The following is a 23,101-nucleotide window of genomic DNA, read 5'->3' as shown; positions in this document are numbered from 1 at the left end:
TTTTCATGGCTTTTAATGTGCATGTTATGCACAACACACCATTGTGAGCCATGACCCAGGATCCGTCGTCCTCCCAGCATGTCCACGTATTTTCGCATGGGCCTCAACGTTTGAAACAGGTGAGTCCAGGACAAGTCCACGTCAATTTTTGTGGGTCCGGAGGCTGCACCAAATTGGCATGGTATGCATGTCTCGAACATGTATGTTGATGCATGTCGTTGGTACGACAAGTCACTTTTGGAGCCAAAATAGATGCGCACAACAACTACAACCTCCTGATCAACTGCATTCTCTCTCCTCCTAGGGGACCTCTCTATTTCTATCCACGTGCTCAAACTAATGAGATTCCCCAAACTGCATATTATCCTATTTTCTCAACCTCAAGTCTAGGGCTTAATTGAGCCAAGACCTCCTGCAACATTTGACGCAACTTATCCCTCTCAAGAACCTGCTAAACTCTAGGTTGCTCACTATGCTGACTCACATCCCTCTGCTCACTCGGGTGATCTGACTGATGTTACTTTGTCTCAGCACTCTCATGAGTATCCTGAGGTGAAGGATTCTCACAAGTAGCCCTACGACCATGTCCTCTACCTCTACCTTGACCACAACCACGGCCTCTACCGCTACCAGGCATAATCCTAACAACAACAACACAAGAATAAAAGTCTAAATCTCCAGCAAGGATACTAAGAAGGAAGACACATTACACTAAAACTTAGCAATTGGTCTAGTTAGATGGGCTCAATGTGAAACCAGACTACCCAATGTAACTTGGGTTTTGATAACATTTATATTTTTTATTTAAAATTAAATTCCCTCACACACAAAAAGGCCATTTAGATATTTAATTTTTCAAAATTAAAATAACTTTTTACAAAAACACGACACAAAATTAAATCCACTAGATGATATATATTAATCAATTAATTTAATTAATCAACCTAGTATGATTTATTTATTTATTTTAACATATAAGGTGCCCATATTAATTTATCTCTAATTTAATTTATGCATGACAATACCCATTAATTATTAATTACCCTAAGGTATTAATAATTAATTTCACATAAAAATAACACTAGAAAGATTTAATAAAGTCACAAAACGCATAACACAAACTCCTCTAAACAAAATAAAGACATGACCTGCATACCAACATTGTAAAGGTTGACAGAAGACTAGCAATGCTCACTATTGAGCAAGGCTAGGGATAATATTTAGGGCCTTAAGACTATCTCCTTCACTTCAATCGGATTAATTAGGTATGCTCAGACTTGTGGAGTGAGGACCTTGTACCTACTATTCTTGCATCACTGAACCACACACCACTGAAAGAGAATCGTGACTGTAGACACCTAAAAATGGTCAACGCTTGCGAAGTCATACTTTAACATTTGCGCATTGCCTCATTTTAGGTTTTTGCGTCGCATTAACATTTCTCCTATGTCACGCATTTGGTCTTTATCATTTGCGAACATCGAATCATTCTTCTATATTCTTCAATCATCTCGTCCTCCAATTTGGTCTTGTCGACAACATTATCCAGTCATGATTTTGATCGATTTTATCTTGTTGCATCAATATGCGTGCTAATTTGTCATCATTTTGGACATCGTCAATCCTAATTAGGGTTTTGTCCTCTTTTCAATCTTATCAATTTTATCATCAATCTTTTGGACATCGTCAATCCTAATTAGGGTTTTGTCCTCTTTTCAAACTTGTCATCATGTGATCGATTTGTCATCGATCGTTGTCATTGTTCGATCTTGTCATTTTGCGATCGATTTGTCATCGATCGTGGTCATTTTCAATCTTCTCGTCTTGCAATCTATTTTGTCATCGATCGTGGTCGTTAGATCTTGTCATTTTGCGATCATTTCGCTATCGATCATTGTCTGTCTTAATTATGTCAATTTGGATCAATTTGTCATTGTTCCTCGTCAATTGGCGCATTTATCAAATCATTTATCACATTGGTCATTTATCAATCCAAAATCAAATCAAATCGAGCCAATTATCTTTCAAGACCTAATTCGTCTTCTAGGGTTTTGTGATTTAATCATTTAACCTTGTGTGTCATTTCTTCCTCTAGGATTAAATAATTTATTTATTTATCCTAGGTCTTCGTGTCGCAATTAAATGTTTCATTTGATTGGCTAATTAATTATTCCTCTTTTTGTGAATTAATTAATAAATGAAAAATTATTAATTGATTCACCTATTTTCCTAATCTTTCATCAATTTTCCCTCTTTGTGAATTATTAATAAATGAAAAATTATTGATTAATTCACTAATTTCTAATTTTTATTAATTTCCATCAATTTCTTAATTCCTAAATTCTTAATTCTCTAATTTCCTAATTTTCTAATTTTTAATTTTAATTTCCTCCTATTTCTCTCCTAAATTTATGGAAATGACATAGAAATTTGTCATAAATCGTCATAAGTTTTTGACATAGAAATTTGTCATAGAATTTGTCTTGACATAGCAATTTGTCATAGAATTTGTCTTGACATAGCAATTTGTCATAGAATTTATCATAAAATTGTCATAAATCTTTGCATAGCAACATGTCATAATTTTGCTATTCTTGATTTGAATTTCTATTCGAATCACTATCATGCTAATTTGTTCATCTCTCCAATTCTTCTATAAATTGGATGATCTTCATCAATCAAGGCTAATAATTAAGAATTTGCTAATCAGATTATCAAATTTATGCTTCTAGTACTCTTGATCAATAATCAATATCCATCTTGCTTTCAATTGTGTGTGTGCACTTGTAGGTGAGATCCACAATCCAACCTTTTGAAGAGGAAAGAAGAACAATGGAGCCGCATGAAGGAGCGTTCAAGTCATGTCTATGGTTTGCATAATCTTTCGTTTTTGAATGCTTTTATCTCATGTCTCTATTGAGTGTTGTTTAGGATTAGATCATTACATTTTGTGTTTTTGTGATTGAGCTAATGACTAATATTTTATCTGTTTTGTGATGATTTCCTATTTCCTAACGTACATTAATTGGTGAACCCGACGTGAAAACTAACCTTCTAATCCCTTTACTGTGTTTTTGAGTGCTTTGAAGTTGATTTGCAGCTCAAAAACCCAAAAACAGGGCCGTGCAGGGTATTCTGGAGACTTCTGCGCTTGTGTGAAGCATTTTGCGCCTGTGTTGAGCATCTTGCGCTTGTGTAGGTGACATTCTCCGCTTGTGTCAAACATCTTGCGCCTGTGTCATGAGTTCTGCGCTTGTGTAAAGTCTAGAACAAAGGTAAAAAATGCAGTGTTTACTTGAAATTTTTGGTGTTTTTGCATTCTGTTTTCTGTGCTTTGGATTTTGGTACTAATTATTTGTGCAGAATCTTGGCATACGCATGGCAAAGACTACAAATCAAACTACTAACATGAGTTATGCAGAATCGATGGTCAAAGACAACAAATCAAACCTCTAACTTGGGTTTTGCAGGTTGCCTTGGAGAAACAACCAAACTGTGTGTTTGAGATTTTTAATTAGGCACTTAGTGATTTATAAATAGGTTGGAATGAACATTTGTATGCTTTGATTGTTAAGTGTGACATTGGAGTAGGAGAGTATACTCTCATCCTTCTTAGGGTGATCAGAAATCCAAATCTTCGATACCATGCTTGTGTTGTTGATTGAGTGTCTCCTTTAGAGGGCCTGCCTTTCCGACCACTTTGCTTTTGCAAGCAAGTGATAATCGTGAAAAGGGAACGACCCAAAGTGAGTACGGCTAGAATACCTTGGCATTCTAACTCACTATAAACAAATGCCTGATGAGCGAAAGCTTTGAAGGAAGCGTTACGTGGGAATTGCAGTTACTTGGGAAGTGATGCCCCTTGAAACTCTTTCTCATATCAACATCTAAGTAGGGCCTCTTGGTCTAAATCGCGCTTGCGCGACTACATTTGTTTGGTATCTTGATGGGCTTAATGTCTCAATCACGCTTGCGTGACATCAAGGAGTAATACTTAACAGAAATCCTTACTAAACACCTTGTTTTTAGAGGCCAAAAACCTTTCTAGTTGCTTGAGAAGGACAAGTTCGGATACTTGGAAGAGATACTAAGTTCGCCATGGGGAGATTTCCATGGGGACTGATGCTTGGCTGCCCTGAGAAGTGAGTGTCGTGGAGGGGAGCCCGTGGGGTCAAGCATCTATGTATTCTCCTTGAATCTCATAATGAGTCTACCTCTCAAGTACCTAATGTCCTTGCCTACCATAAGAAATGTGTGAATGAGCATGATTGTCTTGAGTCTAAGTTGCAATATCTTGTATTCTTTGCTTGTCAAAAGTTGAATTGTATCTCATTTCAAGAAGAACAAGACAAATTGATTCAAAACAAGGTTAAACACAAGCATTTCATCCAACAAAGTTCAAAGCACACCTTCCAACATGGTTGTCAAACATTTGTCAAAATCTTGTCTCAACATTCATGTCACTTACATTTAGGTTCATCCTAGGTTTGCATTTTGCAAAATTCAATGTCAAGTACCAAGGTTAGGTTTCACCTAAGTCATACTCCTTTGCAGATCAATAAAGGTCATCCACTTGCATATGTCCTCTTGCATTAAAGTCATACCATTGTCATACATTTATATTTGCATACCCTAAGTCTCTTCATTAAGTTTAGGTCATTATCATATCATATTAGGCATTTGCATAGTAATTGTCCCTTTGCATATAGTGTCAAAACTAGGTTTTGTCATACTTGAGTAATCCAAATCTTTGATAAACCCTAAGTCATTGTTAAGAAGTCTAGACCTTATCAAACCTTTTCTCTTTATGTCATCAATGTCATTTGGTCAAACCTAGCTTAGTATCCAAGCATATAGGGGAGACATTGTCATTTTGTCCTTTTGTCACTTGGTCCTTTTGTCCTTTGAGGTCTAGACATCATTCCAATTTCCTAAGGGTCTCTTTTTAGATTTGCATTTCAAAAGTTTGTCAAAATCTTCAAAAATAACCAAAAACATAGATTGCATTCTTCCCATAGATTGCATTTCCATCTATTTAGTTTGCATTTAGTTGCATATCATACATTATCCTTGAAAAATTCCAAAAATATTGCATTTGCATAGTGACATGTCTATTGAAACAAGGTTCCAAGCACCAATGATGCAACAAAGTTTGACATACCAACCGACAATGCAATCACAATTCTATCCAACCCAACAACAAAGCAGCATTGATCAAACTTTTTATGATGAAACAAGTCTCCAAATACAAAAACTAGAGGAGAAATTAGCTCAAGAAAATGAGATATTGGAACAAAGAGTGAAAAACATTGAAAATAATAGATCACAAATGTCCAAAAAATTTCGAAAACTTCCAGGTCGAAATCTAAAGATTGAGCCAATTGATGTAAGATCTCTTCTTGAACGATCAGACATACCAGCTCTCCTCTCCCAAATAGAGATGATGAAACAATTTCAAGAAAGGAGACAACATCAATTTCAACATTATGTGCCTCCACAACAAGAACAAGAAGGTGTTTACTATCAATCAGATTTTCAACCATCACAATCAATGGTTCAACCAATGGTCCAATTTCAACAATGTGTCCAACCAACTATACAATGTCAACAAATAGTTCAACCAATGGTGGAATATCAACAAGTTCAATCAACATATCAATGTCAACAACCACAATCATCAAACATTCAACAAAAAAACTTGCAACACACACCAAGCCAAGTTTCAAACATGTCAGAACAATTAAACCAAGTCCAATATCAAAACATGACATTAGATCAGAACCAACTCCTTGCCAACCAAGTTCAAATTCCAGATGCAACTATGTCAAAACCTCGAAAGAAAGGTGGCTTTATTGCAAGTCTCTTAAGGAACCTACCAAGTGAGTTAATTTTGGAAGATCAAGATAATACACTTATGTCTAGCAATGCCTCATCCCCCTGCAAACAAATTGACTCTCCAGTGGCATCTATCCCTACACCTTTAGAAGTTTCCCAAGAACCTTCCATATTGTCCTCATCAAACAATACACCCAAGGATGCAATTATCCAAGAGCTATCCATAATTGATTGCCAAGATAATCCAATTCATGATGCACATCCTTGTCATGTTTCAGAAATACAAGACCCAATGCCACCATGCACTTTATTGCCATTACCTGTTTTAGAGGACCCCATTCAAAGTCCCTCTTCCTCATGTTCAAGCATTGATTCCTTGTCAGAATCCATCACAAATGTTCAAAGTGCATCCCCTTCATGCCAAATCATTGATTCCTTGTCAGAATCCTCCATGTATATCCAAAGTCCAACCTCATGTCAAGAGGATAATTTAGAGCATAAAGAAACGTGTCTTAAAATAGATCAAGATCAAGATCCTGAAACCTTATCATCCCATCCAATTGTTGACCAAGACTCCATGTTCCCAGACACTCATGATGATTCCCCTATTCTTGTCCATCCTATCCAAAGTCCTATTGACACTCCATTCCCTCAGCAAGATCAAGATATCCTAGTCCATCCAGTCCCAAATGATCCCCTTCCATTTCATGAACACAATGTCCTTTCAAATCCCATTGACATTCCTCTTCCTAAGAAAGATCAAGATATCCCTTCCATCCTTTTCGATGATCCCATTAAAAGTCAAGAGCAAAGCACCTTTAAAGAGGATTCCAATGATCTTCCTCCTTGTCAAGATCAAATCATTCCTTCAGATCCTCCACAAGATCCACTTATTCCTCCATAAGATCCTTGTCTTAATGCTCCATATACACTCCAAGATTGTATTTCTTTTGATGATCCCATTATTTCTCCCATTCCATCTCTTGAAGAGCCTATCATTGAACCATGTCCACAACACAATCCTAGTCCCCCTCATAATCCTAGTCCCCCTCATGATTCTAATGTGTCAGTGCAAGATGTTCATGAACCCTCGACATGCATAATGGGTTCTTCCACTTTGGTGCAATCCGATCCACTTCAAGATCTCATTATTTCTCTCATATCATATCCACCTCATAATGGACTCGCGTCTTCTTCCCAAAGCAAAGAGTATCCTATTAGTCAAAATATTGATAAAGGCAAAGTGGTAGACCTTCATGAGAAAGAACCCCTTCATATCAAAGAGTATACTAATGGTCATGGCTACAGAGCTCACACTCAAGGCATTGGTATCCCTTCAAAGTCAAAATCCAAATGTCCACCTTCCCCATCATCACTTCCATCCATTCTAGGTCCCTATATCCCTCCATCTCCTATGCAACATCAGCGAAGGCACACATCTTGGAGAACCTTCCATCCATCCCACATGCCTCTATATCATTCCTATCCATCCATGCATTCCTTTCCTCCTCCAAGCAATTTGGATGCCAAGTGTAAACGTCATAAGTCTAGCAATACACATGTATTCAAGGATCAACATGTCCAATATAATCCACATGTCAAAACAAAGAACAATATGATCTATAAAGAAAAAGAAATATCCAAAAGGCCACAAAGGCCCACTGAGCAAAATAAAGCAAAGTCAACATATATATGGGTTCCTAAATCCCTTGTGCAAGTAATGCACTCCAAGGAACCACAAAAGCATGAAAAATCAAAAACCATGTGGATCCCCAAGAAGCTCCTTGAAGCACAAAAGCCTAAAGAAACATCCAACTTGGCATCCAAAATTGCTATTCCTCCATCCAAACCTTCCAAGTCTATTCCTCCATCACCTTCTTCATCCGTTTTGGGCCCTTATGTCCCAAAATCGATAGTCGTTCCTCCATCCAAATCTCACAATCTGAGATCCATTTGTCCTCCATCAATCCATCACCCCTCAAGGTGTGTGCCAATGTCGATCTTGCCAACATTTCCATCCAGTGAAGCCCAATTCTTCCAGTACCCTATCCATTATCCAATGCATATTTTCCATCCTTCGATCCCGTTGATCCCATCCTTTGCATAAAACCTTGCCTTAGTTTCATCTCTTTTTCCATGTCCTTATCCTACCAACGTCTTTGAGCATACTTTTAAAGGTCATGGTTCATTTTATTTTTTTTAAGGCTACTATCCAAACAAAAAGATGCTTGAGTCCTTCTTCCATCACCTATCATGTGTCCATCTTCTATTGAAAAGGTCAAAAAGTGAAAAAAAAGTGAAAAAAAGTGAAAGAAAAAGAAAAGAAAAAACATTAAGCAAAAATAATTCGTCCACTGGTGAAAACCTGGCAAATAGGCGCCTTGGGCAAGTACCGTGATGAAAACCTGGCAAACAGGCATCATGCGTAATCTATGAACTTCTTGCACACCACACTTGGGGGCAGGTTTCCTCCTTCATATCCTATTGCCCTTCATTATCCTATCATACCATGTCATTACCCTTCATATCTTATTGTCCCTCGTGTTTATTTCCTCTTTCCACCTTTGATCTTGACAAGGCTGACGATCTTCATGAGCATCATGCATCTTGTTTGCAGCCTTTAGTCTATCATAGCTTTTGGTCTTTATCCATTTGCTTATTACAACCTTTCATCCATATTCCCTAGCTTATTGCAACTTTCTGCCACTATCCCTTATCCTATCCCGACTTTCAGTCCATGTCCTTTATCCATTCTTGGTCTTGCTTATCCTATCCATATCTTATCACTATCCAAACACTCTTTTTCATTCCTTGATCTTGATCTGACATAAGGATGCAAAATTTAAACATGGTTTCAAATACCTCTTGACATGTCCCTCATGCCATGTCACTGCTTTACATTGCCATATCCAGTCTCTTGTCCCATTATGCAATAGCCCTTGAAAATTGCATCTGCGTTGTCTCCATAATAAAAGGCCTTTGTCTTCCCTCTATCCACCATTATTTCAGCAAGCCTATTTATTCACCTGTCATATTCCTTGCCTTGCTAGACACTGGGGGCAAAAATCATAAAAAATTGAATAATGTCTTGAAAAAAATCATAAAAATCAAATAATGTCCTGGAAAAAATTCATAAAAATCAAAAAATGTCCTAAAAAAATTCATAAAAATCGAATAAATGTCCTGAAAAAGTCATAAAAATTGAAAAATGTCCTGAAAAAATCTCTAAAAATCAAATAAAGTCCTGAAAAAAATGAACACAAAAAAAAAAAAATTGTAAAACTCGAAAAGCAAAACAAAAACAAAAACACGCGTTTTGCAATAAATGATTCCCTTTGTGCATCAACAGATCACTGAGCATTCCTCCAACGACTCGCAATCAAACACTGTGCTTTAATGAAATCATGCTTTAACAGATGAACTTTTTCAATCAAAATCAAACACTCAAACTGATTCAAACTTGTCTTATCAATCAAATATCAGTATCCAAATCATTTGTCCTTGTTCCTACTATCATGGGTCTTATACAGGGTGTGGTATACTCGAAACCAGACTGTGTCCTGTCTTAGACAGGGTACCGCATTTCCTGAAACCAGACAGCATGATCATCCTATCAGCACTTTCAACTTTTGACAATAAGGATCAAGATGTTTGTCTGATTTGCTTGAATTTGTGTATCTTATTTTTTTATTGATTTATCTTTGGCTTCAATCATGTTCCTATGTCGCTCGATGATGTCACTGAGTGATTTGGAGTGACCGGGATGGCTCATGGTCCTTTTCTTTTTTTGATTGTGATTGTCGTTTGTCTGTGATGTGTCTGTCTTTTGCAAAAAGGGTTGCATTTCAGCTCTGACCTTCAATGCCATGATGCTACACATCCATTTTGCTACATAAAAATAAAGGTTCTCACCTACAAAGTGCATTACTGAAACCAAGTTTTTCTTCATTTCTAACTATCCTCTGTCTCATTTCTTACTAACACTTCTTCCGTCCGATCGGATAGTCAGTTCGGTCTAGTGCTCCGATATCCAAACATACATATTGCGTCCTGCATCCATTTGGTTAGTACATTTGCATTCCATCAAACATCACATCAAGCATTTTATCCATTTCATTTCATACATGCATCAAAAATACATAAAAATACATTCATACATGTTCATAAACAAATGCATAAGTCATGCATACATGCAAATAACATAAGTCATAACACATTGCATCCCATCATATCGATGCATATCATATCACATATCATAATAATATCGGAGTACAAAATCGAACTGTCTGTCCTAAGTATGGCCCGCAGGCTGACTATAAAATGTCAAACTGCATAATGTCCACTGTCTGTCATACGAAGCACATGCCTCTGTCACTGGGTGCTCTCTCTGTCCTCCTCATCCCTGCCATATCTCGCAGATGATGTCCCTCCTGGTCCTGGCAATGGTGGTCTCATCAGTCCACTCACCCCCATGCTACTCAATGACCTCCGAGAGCGTGACCTGCTCTCTATCCTCGATCGTGCCCGATAAGAAGGTGCTCTCCGCTCCGGTGGAACTACACTCTCATATAGTGTCCTCCAATACAGTCTCTCCTCTCCGATCTCTACCAGCATCTGTGCCATCTCCCGTGCACTGGCATCCCTAATCGACCCAATGAACTCAGTGACTCTCTGTCCCTCTCGTTGTGCCTGAGCTATGGCTGTATCTCGAACCTCTGTGAGTCTGGCTATCTCTGCTCTGAACTGCTCATGTTGTCTCTCCAATGTCACAATATAATCCTGCTGACTCGCTATGGTAGCTCTACACATGTCCATCTCCTCTGTCCTAGCTGTCTCTGGCTTTATGGGAATATCCTGTAATGTCTCCTGATCCGCTGCGTCTAGCTCATCGTCATCCTTCCCACCATCATCTCCCTCATCCTCCTCATCATCCTCGTCATCTCCCTCATCCTCCTCATCACCCTCGTCATCTCCCTCATCCTCCTCATCACCCCCATCAGCTCCGTCCTCATCCCCATCTCCCTCATCCTCCTCGTCCTCATCATCTCCCTCCTCTCCTGTGAGTGGGAAGTCCTCCTGTCTCCTCGGTACTGGAATATCAAGATCAATCAAAGGCACTGGTCGTCGTCGTGCAAACCATGTCTCATACTCCTCTGTCGTCCCAGCATCTACCACATCTGACATCCAATCTCACTGTCTCTGTTGTAATTGTGCAAAGTCGGCATATGCTATGTGTGGCTGAATCATACTCCCCCACTGACTCGTCTCTCTGTGAGATCGGGCAAAGCATGCAATCCTCCTAGGTACATCCTGTGTCTCTCCAAACTGTCGTCTGACCCTCTCTGGCAGGTACAACTCAATCACTCTCTGGCGATTCACTGGTCGCCCAATCAAGTACCTCTCCTGTCTACAATATGGTAACTCATCATGATCATCTGACCATCCAGGGCAATCTCGATATGGCCTCCATATGAACTCTCCCAATCTGTCTAGCTCATGTCGCCAGTATAGTATGTATCCAAACGGACCCTGTCTTAGTGCTCCACCATAGCTATACACATATGGTCGGTGTGGTACTACCTGTCTATCTGTAATCGGTCGACATATGGCTGTGCTCAAATGCCCATACCTGAAGCAACGTGACTCCACAGCTCAGAGTCTGAACTCCCTGATATGCTATCTGATGCAGCTGGAAATACAACATAGCAAGTACACATGGTCCCCATGCATACACTGTCCCCTCTGTCACCATCCGCTCTAGCACTCTTCCCCATCCAATAGGGAATCCATGTCCTCGTCTATCACCTGCTAGAAGACATGCTATCACAACTGCTATCACCACATATCGTCGGTCATACTCGGAAGCCATGCTCTCCCAGCCGATCTCCCTCTCGACAATGTCCAGATCATCTGTGTCGCACTCAAATAGCCTGCACAATGCATCTCTCCCTGTCACTGGGTCGTACTCTATCATCTCCCCATGTATCGGAATGCGGAGGATGCGCCATACATCCTCTAGAGTCACCGTCGCCTCTCCAGTCGCCAAATGGAATGAGGAGGTCTCCGAGTGCCATCGCTCTGCCAATGCGGTAAGCAATCCTGTGTTTGCCCTAATCTCGGGCATGTATGTGATGTAATATATCCCCAGTCCTGCTAATGTGTCTCTCTCTGTGCTCCTGAGTCTATGTCGGAGCATGAAACAGTCAGGTCGATTCTCCCGCGTGATCAATGGATACTGTAGACTCTGCATCACAATCGGGGCATCATTTTGTCAGTTTTAGGGTTTGCTTCTACGGGTTGCATATCCTCATTTTCATGTCCAATCAGGGTGTTTTTCATTTACATTGACCTATCCTACCCTTCTCCCCCCTTTTCAAGTCATTTGCATGCAGTTTTGAATCAAAAGTGAGTCATTTATGGACTCTTGCGCCTGTGTCAGAGAAACTACGCTTGTGTTAGGTAAATTGCGCTTGTGTCTTCCTACACAAGCGCAGAACATATGACACAAGCGCAGAATTAGATGACACAAGCGCAGAAGCCATCTTTTGCATCCCCTGTGGGCCCCGCAATGTCTCGTAAGCCATCAAAATTCATGAAATTCAAAACATGGGTTTTCGAGATACATATCGCTGCTCCTGCATCCTCCGGTCGTCTGAATGTGCGTACACGTTCCCCAAGGTGATCCGCCATTGGAATGTTCGCCATCTGTCTGCACATGTCCTTGTCCAGAGCAACAAATTCTCCTCTTTGGCTAGTGCAAATGAGCAATTTTCACCCTCTTGGTCTCATTTATAGCTTTGTCATTGCATAGATGGGCGTGCGTCCTCTCCATCTTATGTTGGTCGCGGTCTTATGCACCTTACATTGCTTGCCCTTCATGCATCCGATCTTCGATTGTCAGTCCGTTCGATCCTATCATTTTTATCGATCAATTGGCCTCTTTTCCGCATGTTTTCGACCAATTCCTCGAGGGGGCATGCATATGTCATTGTCAGTTGTCTGGGGCATTTTCGTTATTGTTCTTTGAAACAACGCTTAAAATTGCATTGTCTCAAAGAGGGGCAAAATGTAGACACCTAAAAATGGTCAACGTTTGCGAAGTCATACTTTAACATTTGCGCATTGCCTCATTTTAGGTTTTTGCGTCGCATTAACATTTCTCCTATGTCACGCACTTGGTCTTTATCATTTGCGAACATCAAGTCATTCTTCTATATTCTTCAATCATCTCGTTCTCGAATTTGGTCTTGTCGACAACATTATCCAGTCATGATTTTGATCGATTTTATCTTGTTGCATCAATATGCGTGCTAATTTGTCATCATTTTGAACATCGTCAATCCTAATTAGGGTTTTGTCCTCTTTTCAATCTTATCAATTTTATCATCAATCTTTTGGACATCGTCAATCCTAATTAGGGTTTTGTCCTCTTTTCAATCTTGTCAATCATGTGATCGATTTGTCATCGATCGTTGTCATTGTTCGATCTTGTCATTTTGCGATCGATTTGTCATCGATCGTGGTCGTTTTCAATCTTGTCGTCTTGCAATCTATTTTGTCATCGATCGTGGTCGTTGTTAGATCTTGTCATTTTGCGATCATTTCGCTATCGATCATTGTCTGTCTTAATTATGTCAATTTGGATCAATTTGTCATTGTTCCTCGTCAATTGGCGCATTTATCAAATCATTTATCACATTAGTCATTTATCAATCCAAAATCAAATCAAATCGAGCCAATTATCTTTCAAGACCTAATTCGTCTTCCAGGGTTTTGTGATTTAATCATTTAACCTTGTGTGTCATTTCTTCTTCTAGGATTAAATAATTTATTTATTTATCCTAGGTCTTTGTGTCGCAATTAAATGTTTCATTTGATTGGCTAATTAATTATTCCTCTTTTTGTGAATTAATTAATAAATGAAAAATTATTAATTGATTCACCTATTTTCCTAATCTTTCATCAATTCTCTCTTTGTGAATTATTAATAAATGAAAAATTATTGATTAATTCACTAATTTCTAATTTTTATTAATTTCCATCAATTTCTTAATTCCTAAATTCTTAATTCTCTAATTTCCTAATTTTCTATTTTTTAATTTTAATTTCCTCCTATTTCTCTCCTAAATTTATGGAAATGACATAGAAATTTGTCATAAATCGTCATAAGTTCTTGACATAGAAATTTGTCATAGAATTTGTCTTGACATAGCAATTTGTCATAGAATTTGTCTTGACATAGCAATTTGTCATAGAATTTATCATAAAATTGTCATAAATCTTTGCATAGCAACATGTCATAATTTTGCTATTCTTGATTTGAATTTCTATTCGAATCACTATCATGCTAATTTGTTCATCTCTCCAATTCTTCTATAAATTGGATGATCTTCATCAATCAAGGCTAATAATTAAGAATTTGCTAATCAGATTATCAAATTTATGCTTCTAGTACTCTTGATCAATAATCAATATCCATCTTGCTTTCAATTGTGTGTGTGCACTTGTAGGTGAGATCCACAATCCAACCATTTGAAGAGAAAAGAAGAACAATGGAGCCGCATGAAGGAGCGTTCAAGTCATGTCTATGGTTTGCATAATCTTTCGTTTTTGAATGCTTTTATCTCATGTCTCTATTGAGTGTTGTTTAGGATTAGATCATTACATTTTTTGTTTTTGTGATTGAGCTAATGACTAATATTTTATCTGTTTTGTGATGATTTCCTATTTCCTAACGTACAGTGACGTTTTGTCTCACCGAAGTGAGTGACGGAAAATTATCTCCTCGCACCCCATACAAACTCCACACATACACGAGGACAAATACATAATGGATGTCATAAATAAAGTTAACATCTAATCATCCATAAAGAAATAACGCATAATCAACATTCATTGAATCACACGTCAGAACATAGTCCACCATAGCATAATATCTGAATAAAAACATCACTACATAATGTATCCACAAAACCCCTAAAAAGTCAACCATGGTCAAAAAGAGTGTCGAAAAAGTTTGATCAAGGGAAGGGTACTACATTGAGCCTTGTCTTGGTTGAAAGCTCTAGAGATTTGCTTACTTGGGTACCCATTCAATTTGAAAACTTAACGAAGATGGGACAACTCATGCTCTATGTTATCCTTATCACAAATCCAAAGGGCTCTCATGGTTAAGGTTTTAAGGATCCCAGACTTTTGTCTAGGGTGGTGATGGGAAGAAGAGTGGAGGTAGAGATCAGCATGTGTAGCCTTCCAAAACACCCTTCGGCCAAGAGATCCATCAGATTTTCTAAGAAGCGAGATATCAATGAAAGGGAGTTGGTTATCCACTTCAACTTCCTTGGTGAAGGAGATTCTAGGGGCTAAGCTATTGAGGTGAGCATGGAATTCTTCTAGTTTATAAGGCCACAAGTCCAACAAATATTGGTATCATCTACATGTTTCCACCACTTTGACTTGAGAGGAAAGGAGTGCAAAGCCAATTCCTCAAAATTCTCCACGTAAAGGTTTGCAACGACTGGAGATAGGGGGGAACCCATGGCCACTCCATCAACTTGCTCATAAATAAAACCTTGGAACGAGAAGAAAGTAGATCATAACCACAATTCAACCAAGGTTGCTAACTCATCATTTGATTTACGTCTGATTATCTCAATGGAGTCAACCTTGGTGAAAAGAGAAACGTGAAGAGAGAGAGTGTGTTTTTTTGTTGTTTTGGGTTTTGGGTTTTTGTTTCGATTTTGTAGTCTTACCATGTTGTTTTTCTTTAATTTTTTATTCATTTCTTTTTGTATTTTTTATTTTCTTCTTTCCTGCTTTCTTTTACATTTATTTAATTATTTCTTTATATTAACTTTCTTTTCTTTTTTATTTTGTTTTCTCCACCTTGTTTTTCATGTATTGTTCCCCTTTCTTCACTTCCTCTCCTTTTTAAGAGTGTCCCTCGGTCTGCAACAATCTCTTATATCCTGATGATGGATCACAAGGTGTGATTTGAAATGTTGATGGTGAAAAACTCTACAATAACAAATATTATTACAAGACAATTTTAAAAGAATGTTTTCGACAAATTCTGAAAATGTACAATTTCTGAAAATGTGTAGAGGCTTTAAACATTTTTACAAGCAACCTATTACACTCATCAATTTCTATTAGTTCCTATCCTAATAATGGAATTTCTACCTGTATGGAAACAAAATATTTTACCTATCTCATGAACTTTGATGGTTTATAGTTTGATCGATCCTATTGGTATCACACTAATGTAAAAGGAACATTTTAACATCACTATGGAATAGTAGCACCCTATTACTATTAGCACTTGAGTATACATGTTTCTTTCTTCTAAAGAAGTTATTACAAGACCAAGTTTTTAAAAGAGTTTAATTTAAATTTGAGAGTACCTTGAGATTTAAAAATATTTAGATGTATTTATCTGATCTCTTCAAATTCTAAAAATGTGTAGAGGCTTTTAACATTTTTACGAGCAGCCCATTGTACTCGTCAATTCCTATTAGTTCCTATCCTTGCCTAAAGATATAAAAACAAAAAAAATTACCTATCTCACAAACAACTTTGATGGTTTATATTTTGATTGATCATATTGGTACCATACTCATGTAAAAGGAACATTTTGGCATCACCAAGCTAACCTCTTCTTACATAAATAGTAGCACCCTACTTATATTAGTGCTTGAGCATACAAATTTATTTCTTCTAAAACAATGATATCACGAATCAATTAATTTTTAGCATTAATTTTGTTGTTTTCATTTTTGTGAGGTATAGCAAAAAGCTTATTTAGCAATAATTGTGTTTTAGATTAAGCAATTAAGTCCCACCAAATCTCCTATCATCCAAAACCGCTATACCAACATTTAACAAGAACTATGCCTCAACACCATACATTCCCTTTCAATTTCACACTCCACATGTAATATGCAAACACTAAGGATAACCTTAATCATAGTTTTAAAAATGAAAACATAATCCTTGGAGGGTATGTGAATAGCTTTTAAGAAAAAATGAAGATGAAAATTTCATTTTAAGAAAGACATTTTTTAAGAAATTAGATTTCAGCCATACTCAATAGATTTGAAGTAAAAAGATATGGCACTTTAGCAATCAAATATCTAGGAATGGTAAAGCATTCTACAATAAAATGACAAGACTCTAGATAATGAGATTTCACTTAAAAATATACTATTTGTTAACCAGCATGAAAAGAAATATAATATTCAAGCACCAATCATGTCTCTATCATAACAAATTCATCATCAATTATTTTTTTTCCCATGAAATTTATTTGCCATTTCATTTTAAAAACCAAACTATCCCAGAAAAATAAAAATGCATGCACAACTAAACTGTTAATTGATTTTTCGAAAACAGTGTCACGTACCTGAAAAAATTGTAAAATAAGAACCATAATACCCAATAGATCTTCCCAACTCCTTTGTACAACAATCGATCTGATAATTTATTTATGTAAGTACCATAATAAAAATGAGAAAAGGATCAAAACATATCTTAAATACTCCGTAGAGCAAAAATTACCTTTGCTTCTGAATCTGTCAAAGTTTTCTTCTGCCATCTCCACCAGTTTAGGGACACCTTCAACCCAAGATATGGATCCATATCCTGCCAGTTTTAGAACATGCTTTTCCTTATTGTAGGAATTGGATAAGAAATGACAAATTTAGATGTTACCAGACTACGTTTCTTCTCCTCTCTCTTCTCAGAATTCATATTAATTTGTTCTGACAAAACCATGTAAGTCCTCCACTTTATTGTTGGCTAATTTTCATCTAGCATATTCATTTATTGTACAAGACAATAATAATGACTGCAACTTTAAAAGACTTTTATAGAAAAACATTTTCAATATGGCAGAAGCATAGGATTCCATTATAAGTTGACACCTCCCATGCCTCTTATCTTTTAATTTCATTACATTCAGATAAAGCAAACAGAAGCGTGCCCTGTCTCATCTTTCACTTGAGCCTTAATCAATAGCCTTCCATAAATATTAATTTTTTGAAGTAGTAAAACATTGTATAGTAAGGTTTTTGTTAAACAATGTGATAAAAAATAATCTCATGACTGGATCTGCCAAGAAAGAAAAGATTCTAAAATAACTTTATTAAAGCAGTAATCAGTATTATTTTAAGAGCATTTTAAGTAGGGTCATTGCAGAAAAATAATATACTTTAACATAAAGTAGCAGATTGCTCCATGGGTAAAATCCAATGATATATTTACCATAAATCTGAACACGGGTATTACTGTGATGTAATGTCAGTTTCAGTAAGGAATTTATTAATTTTATTGTTGAATGGTTCATTCTATATTTTGTTGTAGGGAGAAAATGTACAATTAATCTTTTATATATTCTACATGTTATCTATATTTTTCTATATTTTGTTGTAGAGAGAATTTTTATTTAACTCAGTCTCATTCCTATATCTTAAAAGGTTCAAACTGAATTTCAGATGTGATCTTGTCTCCTAACATTATTGCGACCATGGGTCCATCCCCAGTTTAAATTTTTTGATGTTTATTCCAAACAAACCATTTGCAAAATTTCGATCATCAATTTAAGCAACAAATTTTTCAAATTGAATGCTCAGGACATCATATTTGAAAACGGGCAAGACACTGCTTATCCATTTACCGAGATCGAAAATCATATTAGATGATATCAAGAACATTGCCAAGCACTACATTGACATTCTACACCTAAGATACCACACTTGAACATCTAAAGGCATATCTTATGTCATCTCTTGTGTCATGGGAGATTCATATTTCGCCCCTGTTGCAACAAATACCTAATAGAGGCACCACTGGTTCTGAAACAAATATCAATCACTTATGTACAGATACCACTACTGTATTGCACCATGTTCTGAAACGGAGTAGAGAGCAGGGACTAATGGGTGATAAAATTTGCAACTGATAACAATGATAAAATTTGTAACCTGATAATAGTTGAATGTATCTATATATTAAAGATATAATATTCCCACAATTTCTAATATTGAGTACAAATTACAGACTGTTCATATTTCCAAATCAACAAAATGAGTTAAGAAAGCAAGTCTTATCTCCTCAACTAGTTATTAGTTCCTGCCTAGAATTATAGTGGAAGGGCTAACGTTAACCAATGATTAAAACATTTTTTCCTGTGTATCGAAACTCTCTTTTGCTCCTGTTAATTTATATTATGAAGATTGAAGATTAAAATGTGTTCAGAAGTTGACAAGCGAAAAATTTGACAGGCTGTTATTGGCCTCTGCAAAAAGGCAGCAAAAGCAAGAGAATGCACTTCCCAACAGATCTCCGTAACCGCATTGCAGATTGTCAGAACACAATTTCACATGATGACTAGGATTATTAGTTGCAGCCAGAAAGCATACACTTAAAGTTAGAACAGTGATTAATGCATATGCATCCAACCAATTACGATTGCGATTTTTTTAATGTTTGGTTTAATGCTAATGTTCAATGATGAAAATGCATGATATTTAGAGCTTAAATTTATTAAACATATTTTTTCGTGACTTTTTTTTATGTTTGGTTAAATGCTAATGTTCAATGATGAAAATGCAAGATATTTACGGCTTAAATTTATTAAACATATTTTTTCGTGACCTGATTGGGATTTCTTCAGCCCTGACATATGTCAAAGAGAAGTGCGAATAACCAAGCTAGAGAATGTGCAGAGGTAGAGGAGACTGTCAGAAAAGAAAAGAAGCTCCAAATATGAGACGCATCCTGGATAGTTGGGAGAGGTCCTGCATGTAGAGATGGTGTGTAGAGGCAAAATATGGACAGAGATGGTATGTAGAGGCACATATGGACATGTGTTGCTCAAATTGTGGTGTATGACAGTATAAAAAATTAGCATATGCATAAGGTACTATTCATCGACTTTAAACATTCTGCAGCACAATGTGGGTAAGTGTTAGTGGTTTTGTTCTTTTAATCTGGTAATTTTTTTGAGATCTTGTTCTGTTCTCATTGGCTTTTACTGAACATTTGTGGCTATGTTACCAGAAACGAGAAACGTGAAACGTGACGGCAACCGCAATGCAACGAAAAACGGAATTTAGAAAGGTTGCCCATAAGAAACGGTATTACATATATATTTTTTTATAAAATCAAAATATTAAAAAAAATTAAAATTAAAAAATTCAAGATACAAACAAATGCTAAATAGATATTAAATACTTTATAGAAATAAACTCATAAATCTCTAAAATACCCTAGGGCGAGGACCTCATCTGTCTGTCCAATGCTCTGCATAATCTACCAAAGAAGGGTTGCTGTAAAATCTACCAGTGTTTGAAGTCATCCGCTACTTAAAAATATATTAAATCTATATGCATGACAAACTGCTGGTTAACTCGTGTAAGTGGTGAGTTAATAGCCTAAAAGGACGCAGCAGACAGTGGCAAGCACAAAAAACTGGCAGATATTTTTGCTACAAACTCCTTCACAGCCGATTGGAACGGTCAGATGGCTTAGAAACGGCCGTTTCAGACGGGAAACCCGTTTCGACGGTCGAAACGCGAAATGGGGCTTTCCCGTCGCGTTTCTGGTAACTAGGATTTGTGGCATGTGAGCTGAAATATCACAAACAACAACAGCAACATCACCAAAGTCACTCTCCTGGAAGAGCTCCTTGCCCCGCAGCCTGAAGCAACTGTCTCCCTGCGTAACTCTTTGTGAAATTCAATTACCTAACTTTTTGTGAAATGTAGCCATTAAACAACTACGCTTTGCGCTGCGATAATGTTATCCCTTTAAATCTAGATTTCATGCCATCAGAACCCTTAAATGTAGGATCACGATAACCTTTTGGGATATCTAGATGATTTGGTCCACCAGACAAGCTGTAGATTTCTGTCGATTTAAAGAAGAGAGTGGATTTTGAATAAAGGAAGTTACAAAACACTCTCACCATATACTCTAGGTCCAAAAAGAAATTTGCCACTATTGAAAGACTTGCATAAGAATTTTCTGAAGGTTCAACACAAATTGTGTCAGGCTGCTCAAAGAAAAATGCTATTGTAAAGAAAAATGGGCAAAGTGCAAAAACAAATAATCTATCTCATTAACATAATATGATTTCATTTCATCAATTAAACTGACTAACTTAATTAAAGTCAGAATACAGAGCAGAGAAATATTAGCGTTTAGTGTTTTCTAGTCTCTAAATTTTTTCAGCACAGGGCTGGGACGTCCTCAAAACTTCCCCATTGTGTTTGACCTATAAATATACTCTAGCTCCAAATAGATATTGGGTATCATTCAAAGACTTGCATAAGAATTTTCTGAAGGTTCTACACAAATTGTGTCAGGCTGCTCAAAATGTTGTTGTAAGAATTATGGGCAAAGTGCAAAAACAAAAAATATATCTCATAATCATTATATGATTTTTATTTCATCAATAAAACTGACAAACTTGAATTAATGTCAGAAAACAGAGCCGAGAAACAATAGCGTTTAGGGCTTTCTAGGCTTTTGTTCTCTAAATTTTTTGGACACGGGACCGGAATGTCCTCTAAACTTCCCCATTCTTGAGCTTCTGAAATGTCTTAGTTGCAAGGTATGACCTATAAATACTGAGGTACGCTGGTAGCTATACCCGCTATACACAAGACAGATTTCCTTTCCTTGAACATTGCAGGAAACATAGGCTCCAAACAATTCCGCTGCTTCCATCCATTTCTGCATGGAAACACATCCAGTTTCGTTTTGGCAGGCGTAAAGCCAACTTCTGCATCGTCAGTATTCTCCCCTATGCCAACAACCCCGCATTCCAGCTCTGCTCGGCCCCCCAGCTTGGCTTCCCCTGTTTCAACAGAAACTGCCAAGCATCTATGCAAAGTGTGGAGAACATAGACAAAGAACGTAACTACTGGCTCCACTCATGGGTAATGTGGCTTCGTACGGAGTCTAACAATTTCCTTAGTAAATCATAAGTGCCTGATGATCAGATCTATGGTAGGTGCTCTTATTAGTTATTAGTTCTCTCAAACTTATCTTTCACACAAATAGACATGCCCTCTTACGCCTTGCCAGATTTGAGGACAGTTTTTACTAGCATCAAACACCAAATCATTACCTTCATAAGGTACACTTCTCTCAGACTATCCAATAGCGTCATCCATCCAAGCTACCTGTAGCATGATTTCAACACTAGGATAGGGTTTTCGTCACCTTTATTAACTCCAGACATGGATCCTTCATCTATTACATATAAACCCGCTTCAAAACATCTAAACATTCTATATAACCTGTCTCTTACGTCTTGGAAGATTTATATTTCACCCCTGTTGCAATAAATCCCTAATAAAGGCACCACAATGGTTACGAAACAAATATCATTCACATGTACAGATACCTGAGGACAAATCAGTCTGCACAGACATAACCATACCACTATCGGATTGAACCATGTTCTGATACAGAGTAGAGATAGCAAGGACTAATAGTTGATAAAATTTGTAACCTGATACCACAAATTTTAATATTTTCAAAGAAAAACTGTGACTTTTAACCGTGTTAAAACAAAATAGCATAGACGGCCCCATTTCCTAAACAAATTTATAAATAAACTGCATTGCAAATCTCGCAGATAGGGCCAAAGATCATTGAATTTGCAAATCAAACCTTTTTAACACAATGTGCTTCTTCATTCAAAACATATTCTCCTAAAACTTAAAAAGGGGTTTCCAAGGAATAAGGAATCACGCAGATCCGTTTAGAAGATCTACCTGTCTCAACGACTTCCTTAAAAGAATTTGACTGAAGCTGCCCTTTTTCTCCATTTCCAATCCAACGATCGTGGCAAAAGAGCGTTGTTTAGAACAAAGGGTCCAACGCGAAACAATCTCCGGACAAAACTGCCAGACAGATCCTTCTGAACACTTCCCGCCGAATCACCTTTAGGGTTTCATAGCAGAGCGGAAACGGGCTCTATTTAAGTTAGAACCCTATTTTTAGAGTTATGAATTTTAGTTTAATATACATATATTTTATATAATAATTAATATGGATTTTAATATATTTGTTTTAAAATATTTTGAAATATTACTTATTTATTTAAGAGTTATTTTATTTTTTTAAAGCTATTTTACTTTTTTTTTTTAATGAAGATTTAAAGATTAATCTTTTCTGTAATTTTAGTTAACTAGGCATCGATGGTGTTTTGAGAAGCAATGAAGGGAATAGGATTGGGTCTACAATAATTAAATTT

At 36.9% G+C, this 23,101-nt stretch overlaps 1 protein-coding gene across 4 annotated transcripts in view; it reads right to left on the bottom strand.

The window, feature by feature from the left end:
- LOC131875495 (uncharacterized) overlaps window positions 1–22,828 on the bottom strand; it is an 82,604-nt gene extending 59,776 nt beyond the window's left edge. For all 4 annotated transcript variants that reach the window (XM_059219984.1, XM_059219985.1, XM_059219986.1 and 1 more), the window contains exons 1-3: window positions 22,620–22,828; window positions 17,392–17,475; window positions 17,237–17,306 (exon numbers count right to left, since the gene is read on the bottom strand). In XM_059219984.1, the coding sequence (XP_059075967.1) occupies window positions 17,237–17,306; window positions 17,392–17,475; window positions 22,620–22,673 (208 nt within the window). In that variant the 5' untranslated portion in view covers window positions 22,674–22,828. The remainder of the gene's footprint in view (window positions 1–17,236; window positions 17,307–17,391; window positions 17,476–22,619) is intronic.
- Between the last annotated feature and the right edge of the window lie 273 nt (window positions 22,829–23,101).

Source organism: Cryptomeria japonica, chromosome 4, assembly GCF_030272615.1.
Source record: "Cryptomeria japonica chromosome 4, Sugi_1.0, whole genome shotgun sequence".
Taxonomy (NCBI): Eukaryota; Viridiplantae; Streptophyta; class Pinopsida; order Cupressales; family Cupressaceae; genus Cryptomeria; species Cryptomeria japonica.
Note: the sequence above shows the minus strand (reverse complement) of the source record. Positions and strands in the feature narration are given on the sequence as shown.